Here is a 9,881-nt window from a genome sequence, read left to right as displayed (position 1 = left end):
GGCACCTCAACTTCTCGTACAAGGACTTCGGTGGGCCATTCATGAGAGAGAAAGTTTGCATAGAACTCTCGGACAAGCTCAATGACTGCTGGCTCGGGTTGCACCACGAAGTTCTCCCAATGCCGATCACGTATCGTGGTACTCAACCACTTGGGCAACTCATCCAGTCCAGCTTTATCAGCCACCAAACCCCGCTCCATGTACAAATCTCGATTGACCACTGTATTGTTGTATTTAGCCTCTGCCGTTGGACAATAGAATTTCTTCACCTCATGGAAGGGCTTCTTCTTCACTTTATGTGCCACTTTCTTGGTTCTTGGCATGGTTGAAATCTGGAGTTATGTGGGGTGTAGGTGAAATGGCTGGTTTTACCTGCGGATTGCGTGGGAGTGAGAAGAGGTGGTTCGTGGTGTTCGTGGAAGGGAAGCACGGATGGAATGGGTGACGGCTTGGGCGTGGAGTATGGGACTGGTTCAGCTGGAGGCGGCTCGGAGTGAGGGTGAGGAAGGGGTGGAAGATAGGGGAATTATCTTTGTGGGCCAATGGTGGGTCAATGGTGGTTTCTTTGGCCTACCGAGTGTAAGGGTCAACTAAGTGTCATAGGGGCCCAGTTGACTTTATATAAGTAGCCCAATAAACTAATAGGGTCAAATGGACCCTTTTTCTTTGTTTTTGAAAACAACAGGCCTGCTGGGTCCACAAATAAGCAAAATAATACCATTACTTGGTCCGAAAAATTTAAAACGTACCCAATGATTGCCTATTTAATACCTTAATCATTTGCTCCACTTTTTTTTTCTTTTCAAACACGTGCGATTTTTCTTTTCGAACCAAGCAATCCCGTGTTAAGCCCCGATACTTTTCTCTTGGATCCAGCCTCATTGATTTGCTGCTCAGCATTGCTGACTAGTTGCTATAGCAACTGAGCAACACTTTCCACCCCAAACTTAATCTTGCTTCCCAGATTCAAATTTCGCCCAAGTCCACTGCAACCTTCCCAGAATCGACCTGCACAGAAAATACACCTTCTCAGAAATAAACATAACAATTTATTCCTATCTACTATATATATTTATATTTCTTTTTTTTTTTTTTTTATGGGGTGCCATTGATTTTTTTTTCCTCACTCTTTGCTGTTTTTTTTGTTTCAATTCTGTTCTTTTCTCTCTTTTCTTTTTGTAAGGCACCCCAAGTTACAATTTGTTCAACCATCCTTCAAGGAGATCGAGGTCTTTTCTCGGTTGACCTCGCCTCCCCAATAGTGTTTTAACCGCTGTCCATTCACTTTAAATTCCCTTCCCGATTGCTCATCTTTTACTAGGACAGCGCCAAATGGATATACTTCTCGCACAGTGAATGGCCCAGACCAACGGGACTTGAGTTTCCCAGGAAAGAGCTTCAACTTGTTGTTAAAGAGTAATACTTGCTGACCTTCCTCAAATGCTCTTTCCTTGATTCGGCGATCATGCCATTGCTTCGTCTTCTCTTTATACAGCTTGGCATTTTCATAGGCGAATAAGAACAGCTCATCTAGCTCATTAAGCTGCAATTTCCTGGCCTCCCTAGCTGTTGAGATATCCATATTCAGATTTTTTAGCGCCCAAAATGCCTTGTGCTCCAACTCCACGGGAAGATGGCATGCCTTCCCATAGACTAGGCAATAAGGAGACATGCCTAATGGAGTTTTATAAGCTGTACGATAGGCCCAGAGTGCATCATCTAATCGCTGGGACCAATCCTTCCTGCTCGGATTCACAACTTTTTCAAGAATGCCCTTGATTTCTCTATTAGAGATTTCAGCTTGCCCGTTGGTCTACGGGTGATAGGCAGTGGCGATTTTGTGCTTGACACTATATTAAGCCAATAGGGCAGCCAAGACTTTGTTTACAAAGTGCGTCCCCTCATCGCTAATCAAAGCTCTTGGCGTACCGAATCTTGTAAAAACATGTTTATGCAGGAACTTCATAACCACTTTTGCATCATTCGTAGGACTAGCTACTGCCTCCACCCATTTTGACACATAATCCACAGCCACTAGAATGTAGAGATTCCCAAAAGATTGCGGGAAAGGACCCATAAAGTCAATGCCCCATACGTCAAACAATTCCACCTCCAAAATGCAATTAATAGGCATTTCATTCCTGGTTAAGATGTTACCCACTCGCTGGCAGCGGTCACAACGTTGAACAAAATCGTGAGCATCCTTAAAGATAGAAGGCCAATAGTACCCTGACTGAAATACTTTGGCAGCGGTGCGTTGCCCACCAAAATGACCGCCATAAGGAGCTGAATGGCAGTGTTCTAGGATGCTGGAAACTTCATTTGCTGAGACACATCTTCTCATTATATGGTCTGGGCATTGCTTATACAGGTATGGCTCATCCCAGAAATAAAATCTGGCATCATGTAAGAATCTTTTTAGCTGCTGTTTGTTGAAATCTGGTGGATGTACGCCCCTAACTAAAAAGTTTACAATGTCTGCATACCATGGTACCTGCTCTTGTTCCACAACTAGTAATTGTTCATCAAGAAAGGAGTCTTGAATCTGCAATTCTGCCTCTGATTTGCTGCTGTTATTCTGAGTTTCCAGCCTTGATAAATGGTCCGCTACTTGATTTTTAGTGCCTTTCCTATCTCGGATTTCTAAATCGAATTCTTGCAGCAATAGAACCCAACATATAAGCCTCTGTTTAGAATCCTTTTTGGCTATTAAATACTTGATAGCAGAGTGGTCCGTGTACACAATAACCTTAGTCCCCACAAGATAGGATCAAAATTTTTCAAAGGCAAAAATCACGGCCAGTAGCTCTTTTTCAGTTGTAGTGTTATTAATCTGGGCGTCCACCAATGTTTTGCTTGCATAGTAAATAGAATGAAAAATTTTGTTCTTCCGCTGCCCAAGAACAGCTCCAATCGCGAAGTCACTGGCGTCACACATAAGTTCAAAAGGTAACGACCAGTCGGGTGCTGTGATCACTGGTGCTGTAACAAGGGCTGACTTCAATCTCAAAAATGCCTCTTGACATTCATCAGTAAACTCAAAAGGCCTATTTTGCTCCAGCAAGCTGCATAAGGGTTTGGACACCTTTGAAAAATCCTTTATAAAACGCCTGTAAAAGCCAGCATGGCCGAGGAAACTTCTAATTCCTTTTACCGTGGTAGGGGCTGGTAGTTTCTCAATAACTTCCAGTTTAGCTTTGTCAATCTCTATCCCCTTGCTAGACACTTTATGCCCCAATACAATGCCCTCTTACACCATGAAATGGCATTTTTCCCAATTCAACACTAGATGGGTTTCTTCGCACCTCTTTAAGACCTTTTCTAAGTTCTCCAAGCAAACTTCAAAAGAATCCCCATAGACAGAGAAATCGTCCATGAATATCTCCAAGATACTCTCAGCCATATCCGAGAAAATAGCCATCATGCATCGCTGAAATGTGGCTGGTGCATTACATAACCCAAAGGGCATCCTCCTGAAAGCGAATGTGCCGTATGGGCAGGTGAAAGTAGTCTTCTCTTGGTCTTCAGGCGTGATAGATATCTGATTATACCCAGAATACCCGTCAAGAAAACAAAAGAACTCCTTACCCGCCAAGCGGTCCAACATTTGGTCGATGAAGGGCAAAGGGAAATGGTCCTTTCTAGTGGCTTTGTTCAGTTTTCTATAATCCATACAAACCTGCCACCCAGTAACTGTGCGAGTAGGAATAAGTTGGTTGCTGTCATTTGTAACTACTGTAACACCCCCCTTCTTCAGAACACATTGGACAGGACTAACCCAAGTGATCTCGGAAATCGGATGGATTATCCCATAATCAAGCCACTTAATGACCTCTTTTCTAACCACGTCCTTCATCACTGGATTCAACCTCCTTTGCGGCTCCACAGAGTGAGTACAATCAGCTTCCAGCAAGATCTTGTGCATACACAATGTTGGACTAATCCCTCTAATATCAGCCATTGTCCATCCAATTGCCCTTTTATGCTGCTTCAGTAATCTCAGCAATGACTCCTCAGCAACAGACTCTAGACAGCTTGAAATTATTACAGCCAAAGTATCATTGTCGCCCAAGTACACATACTTTAAATGACTAGGCAGTGGCTTTAACTCCAGCTGGGGTGGCTCTTCAACAGATGGTTTGGGTGGCTGGAAGTGCTTTTCTGGTAGATTTAGAGCTTCAAAGACTTTATTGAATTTCTTTACTGGTTGATAAGAATCCACCCATGTAATAATCTGCTCTTCCTCACTACTATAATCCTTTTCATCTACAAAAATCTGGGTACCCATAGCAGTTTTTTCCACACTTCTACTGATTCTTTCAGCCACTAAAGTGTCAATAACATCAACTCTAGAGCATTCTTCAACTTCATCCGGAAACTTCATGGCTTTGAATACACTAAAAGTGACTTGTTGGTCATTCACCCGCATAGTAAGTTCTCCGTTCTGTACATCAATGAGAGTACGCCCTATAGCAAGAAAGGGCCGACCCAATATTATAGGAACTTCTCTATCCGCTTCATAGTTTAGAATGATGAAGTCGGCCGGAAAGATAAACTTATCAACTTGGACTAGAACATCCTTGATTTTGCCCTCGGGATGAGCCATGGATCTGTCGGCAAGCTGTAATGTAACAGTCGTGGGTCGTGCTTTACCAATACCCAACTTTTTAAAGATTGACATAGGCATAAGGTTAATGCTAGCGCCCAAATCGCATAATGCTCTTCCAACATCTCTACCTCCAATAGAACACGGAATCGTGAAACTGCCAGGATCTTTTAACTTAGGAGGGATCTTTCTTTTCAACATCGCGCTACATCCTTCTGTGAGAGCTACAGTCTCAAACTCCCCCAATCGCCTTTTCTTTGTCAAAATATCCTTTAAGAACTTGACATAATTCGACATTTGCTCCAATGCTTCGACCAAGGGGATATTAATATGCAACTGTTTCAGTACATCCAAAAACTTTCTGAACTGACCATCCTGTTGTTGTTTGCAAAATCGCTGCGGAAATGGAAGAGGCGGTTTAGGACCAAAATTTACTGGAGCATTTTGCTGACCCTTTGTTGTAGCAACTGGGCCAGTTTCAGCAATTTCCTGGGCAGTTTTGTTACTTGTTTCTCCTTCGCTTTGGATTGAAGTGGGCTCCCCACTACCCTGTATTTCCTCAGAATTTCCCAGATTTTTTCCATTCCTCAGCTGAATAGCTTTACAATGTTCTTTCCCATCTCTCCTTGGGTTTTCTGTATCACTAGGCAAAGATCCTTGCGGCCTAGTTTTCATTTGATTGGCTAGCTGGCCGAGCTGCATCTCAAGATTACGAAGAGAAGCTGCTTGGCTCTGTATTACTGCATCGTTCTTAGCCATATACTCCCTCATTAGATTCTCCAAAGAGTTCGGCTGGGAGTGTTGGACAGGTTGTGAAAGTCTTTGTTGTTGTGAAAAACCGGGTGGGTAAGCTTGCTTTCCTGGTGCTGGTGTGTTGCTGGAACTTGCTCCTTGACCCCCCCAAGACAGATTCGGATGCTGCCTCCTAGTTGGGTTATACGAATTTGAGTATGGGCCACTATTTCGGTTAAAATTCTGGTTTCCCACATAACAAACTGCCACTGGGTTAGAAGGGCAATTGTCAAAAGTATGCCCATCCCCACAATACACACATGATACTTCTGCACTCTGAATGGCAGCAGCTGGCTGTACATTTCCTCCAATACTCATGTTCTTTAAAATGTTGGTCATTGAGGCCATTTGAGCGGTTAGAGCGGTTAGAGCATCTACTTCAAGAACACCCGCTACTTTTCGACTTGTAGGAGCTCTAGTATTTGACCATTGGTTGTTGTTACTTGCAATCCTTTCCAAAATCTCAAATGCTTCGTTGTAAGACTTGGAAAGAATGGCTCCATTGGCTGAAGCGTCCAAAACCATTCGAGAGACTGAATTGAGACCATTGTAGAATGTCTCCATTTGTATACAATGTGGGATACCGTGGTGTGGACATTTTCTTAAAAGCTCTTTGAATCTCTCCCACGCGTCACTAGTGGACTCATCTTCAAGCTGGTGAAACGACATGATTTCACTTCTAAACATTGCATTTTTGGTGGGAGGGAAGTATTTTCATAGAAATTTCTCAGCCAAGTCATTCCAATTTGTAACTGAATCGGGAGGAAGGGTGTTGAGCCATGATCTTGCTCGGTCCCTTAAAGAGAACGGAATTAGCTTCAACCTCAATGCTTCTTCACTCACTCCTTGTAGCTTGAAAGAATCGCTCACCTCCAAAAATGAACGAAGATGGAGATGAGGATCTTCCGTTGGCATCCCACTAAACTGCCCCACGGTTTGGAGCATTTGAAACATCACTGGCTTGAGCTCGAATTGAGCTGCTTGTATTTCTGGCCTCACAATGCCTGGATTTAGCTCATTAAACATGGGGGCAGCGTATTCCCGTATTGCTCTGGCTCTGTTATCTGCCAAAACAATGGGATTAGTGACTTGCTGGCCATCCCCCTCTTCATCAACTTGCTCAGCCATAGTGCCTCGGCTGTTAGCCTTTTGAGCCTTCCTCCTTTTTCTGAAAGTACGTTCGATCTCGGGGTCAATAGGAGCAAGTTCACTGTCCTCTTGCTGGTTCATACACTGTAGGTACCTGAGATTGCACAACCCGAACCAACAAGGTTAACAACAACCAAAATAAATTGTCAAATAGTTGATAAAACAGAATTTAATTTTAAAGTCCCCGGCAACGGCGCCAAAAACTTGTTGTGAATTTTCTAACGATTAAAATATGCGCAAGTATACACAATCGAAAACAAGTAATACAGTGATAGAGTATCAAAGTTCGTCTCCACAGGGACTTTTAAACTAAATAAATGAAATATCAACAAAAAACAGTTTACAATTCAGTGACCAAATCAAGAGAAAATTTGAGTGATTAATTCTGAAAATAAATGTAAATGAGCAATTTAATTAAACTAAAATTCAGAGATCAAAATGAAGGAATTCTGTGTAGATTTCAGATACGAGAAAAATAGGTCTGGGTGGTTAATTCCTGTAACGCCCTACTTCCTTAGAGCCGTTACTAAGTGAGTTTTTTTTTAAGACAAAACAGTGTGCAATGGACTCGCTAACCGAGGTTTTGAAACAAAAGTGTGACTAATTAAAAGTTAAGGCTGTAATCTTTGAAAATGCGTCATTTCATTAAAACTTCTATTATTAAACATTTGGGATCCCAAAATAAGGTTTAAAAACTAATTACATCTTGAAATAAGGTTACAGTTGAGAAATCATAAAATCATAGATTATTACAGCCATTTTCGAATAAACCCCCAACCAAAGCAGTCGGGCAGACCTAACATGTACACGTCGCTTCACGCTCTCCGTACTCATGGTTGGTTGACTCAGTCATTGCCCTTACCTGCAACACAGAGCACCCGTGAGCCGAAGCTCAGCAAGAAAACTCATGCAGAACATGACATATGCAATTTATACAATTTATCATAACAGATAATCCACACATAAACAAGTCAACCATTAGACTAAGCAAACACGGCCATGCCGTCCCCGAAGCCTTACCGAAGCCTGGGGTCTCGGTCTTCACCGCAGGATCTTACACATATCCTGTGGGTCCCGGGCCCTGCCCTGACCATAGCATCCCATGTGCTAGGTGTTACTTCCGGCTCCGCTGCCGTACCCGGCCTACGCCGCACTCGGCCCTTGCCGTTCATTTCATTATAATCATACAAAGCATAAATCAAACAACAATCATACAATTATCAATACATGTAAGTCTACACCCTAACATGTAATGCAATATAGGGCCATGCCCGGCAATCATCTCATCATGCAATATAGGGCCGTGCCCCGCAATCACACTATGGGCCCACGCCCTATCCTACGGGTGTTATAGTTTTCTTACCTTTCCCTTCAATAGCTTAGATCACCTGACTCCTTGAGCACGATCCCACTCGAGCCTTACCGCACACCTAGGCACAAACATAGGTCAAAGTCAACACCGAACCCCAAGTCTGAATACCTAGCCTCGGGATCAATCCCGAGCCCCCGGGAAGTCCTAAATCCCCAAAACAAAGTGGCGGAACCGAGCCCCGAACCCTAGGTCAAAATCCCTCATCAAAACCCAAAAATTCCCTTCTGTGAACAGTGCAGCGCTACAGCGCTCTAAAGAGGGCGCTGTAGCGCTACAAGCAGAATGCACCCCCCAGAAACAGGGACTAGCGCTACAGCGCCCACTGACTAGCGCTGTAGCGCTAGTTGCAGCCCAGAAATCCCAAAATCGCATTTCTGCGATTTCTTCCAACCAATCTCAAACCAAACTTCCCCAAATCCTTACCAAACTCAAAAATCAATCTTATGATCACTCTCCATTCATCCCAAGCATCCCAAATCCTCAAATCCCAAGAACATTTATCCCAAATCTCAAAATCTACCATGAACAACCCTAAACCAGAAATTTATGCAAACCACAAAGATAGAGTCTTAGAAATCATACCATTGCTGCAAATTTCGACCTTGATTCAACCCTAGGCCTCCTTAGCTCGCTCTCCCTCAAAGTTTGCCCAGAAATACCTAAAATTCCCATTAACCCAGCTCAAAACACAGCTCAAACCATCAAAACCCTTAAAACCGAAAATCTCTAACACTTACCTCAAACATTGATGTGTTCTTGCCAAATCTTCGAGTCTAACCCAAGATCCTTGATGCTCAGCCTATCCTTGCTCTCCACTAAGCTTTGCCCCAAGAAATTTGAAGAGAAGAGGTGCTAGAATCCCCAAACCGATCCCTTCAAAACCCATCTGTTTTCCTCTCTTTCTTTCTTTCTTTTTCTTTCTTTCTTTTCAGCCTATACTCTTTTCTACAAAATCTACTAAGTGTAAAGCCTCATAAAACCTATTTTTAAAAGCCAAATGACCAAAATGCCCTTCCTATTAACTCTAAATCCTTTTGTCCCAATAGGGGCGTTTTAGTCATTTTACCCAATTCCCGCTAATCCTCAAGTGTCCCTAATATTTTCCCGTTGCTTTCCAACACTTGATAAACCACCAAATAAATATCCCCCATCATCAAAATAAATCTCAATCTATTCTCTGAATTCCTGCTTATACCCCCAGGCTCGCCCCGAGCCGGGTATAAATTCCTGTCAACACTTTCCGCTAGCCTGCTCACTGGGATCGCCTCGAGTCACAAAGCACAGATACATCCACATACCACTGTGGCCTCAACAATCAACACATATCAATACAGTTACGCCCAATCATGGCCAAAATTACAATTATGCCCTTCTAACACGATCCGGGCCTATATGCACACTAACTTACATAGTCATGCATCTCAGATAAACAAATAGTCATATAACATGCTTTAAATCATAACCATGCATTTAAATCATTAAAATCACACATAAATCCCATCATGCCCTCCCGGCACGCTAATCAAGGCCCTTAAGCCTTATTAGCGAATTTGGGTCGTTACAATTCCCCTCTGTTTCGTTCCAGTTGTTACAGCAATGTCTCAGCAATTATATAACAGTTAACAAATTTCATAAATGCCCAGCAAGTTTTTCCCAAAACTTACACTCTATTATCTATAACCCCCTCAAAACATTCCTGCATTAAATCAGGCTATGAACAATCCATCAAGCACCAAATCTTCAATTATACAAGTCAGCAAAATATTCCTATTCCACTATTCAAAATTACCTAAAACTAGGTAGTTCTTGCGTCAATTGAATGGGTTCAGCTGGATATCCCTTTTCCAAGTTAGATCCAGCTCGATAAATGCTAAATATGGCCAGTAATTAACATTCAATTAACATTCCAGCACATTCGATTGAACAGTGATATCAAAACCTTAACCATGCATTCCAAATATT

General features: G+C 42.6%; 1 protein-coding gene and 1 non-coding gene across 2 annotated transcripts; one reads left to right on the top strand and one right to left on the bottom strand.

Moving 5' to 3' along the window:
- Window positions 1–913: 913 nt before the first annotated feature.
- LOC133814445 (uncharacterized) lies at window positions 914–1,672 on the bottom strand. Its single transcript, XM_062247405.1, has 2 exons — window positions 1,210–1,672; window positions 914–1,008 (listed from the first exon to the last, which is right to left on the bottom strand). The coding sequence occupies exons 1-2, from the start codon at window positions 1,670–1,672 to the stop codon at window positions 914–916; spliced, it is 558 nt and encodes a 185-aa protein (XP_062103389.1).
- Window positions 1,673–5,978: 4,306 nt separating this feature from the next.
- Window positions 5,979–6,085, top strand: LOC133813167 (small nucleolar RNA R71). Its single transcript, XR_009884206.1, has one exon. It is a non-coding gene; the product is annotated as a small nucleolar RNA R71 (small nucleolar RNA).
- The last annotated feature ends 3,796 nt before the right edge of the window (window positions 6,086–9,881 follow it).

This window comes from Humulus lupulus, chromosome 1 (genome assembly GCF_963169125.1).
Source record: "Humulus lupulus chromosome 1, drHumLupu1.1, whole genome shotgun sequence".
NCBI lineage: Eukaryota > Viridiplantae > Streptophyta > Magnoliopsida > Rosales > Cannabaceae > Humulus > Humulus lupulus.
Note: the sequence above shows the minus strand (reverse complement) of the source record. Positions and strands in the feature narration are given on the sequence as shown.

Excerpts from the sequence above, each read along its gene's own strand:
- LOC133814445 (XM_062247405.1), bottom strand. The coding sequence starts at position 1,672 with ATGTCTCCTTATTGCCTAGTCTATGGGAAGGCATGCCATCTTCCCGTG. Across the intron at positions 1,009-1,209 it reads CTCGATCTCCTTGAAGGATG|GTCGATTCTGGGAAGGTTGC; the intron begins GTTGAACAAATT and ends TTTTCTGTGCAG.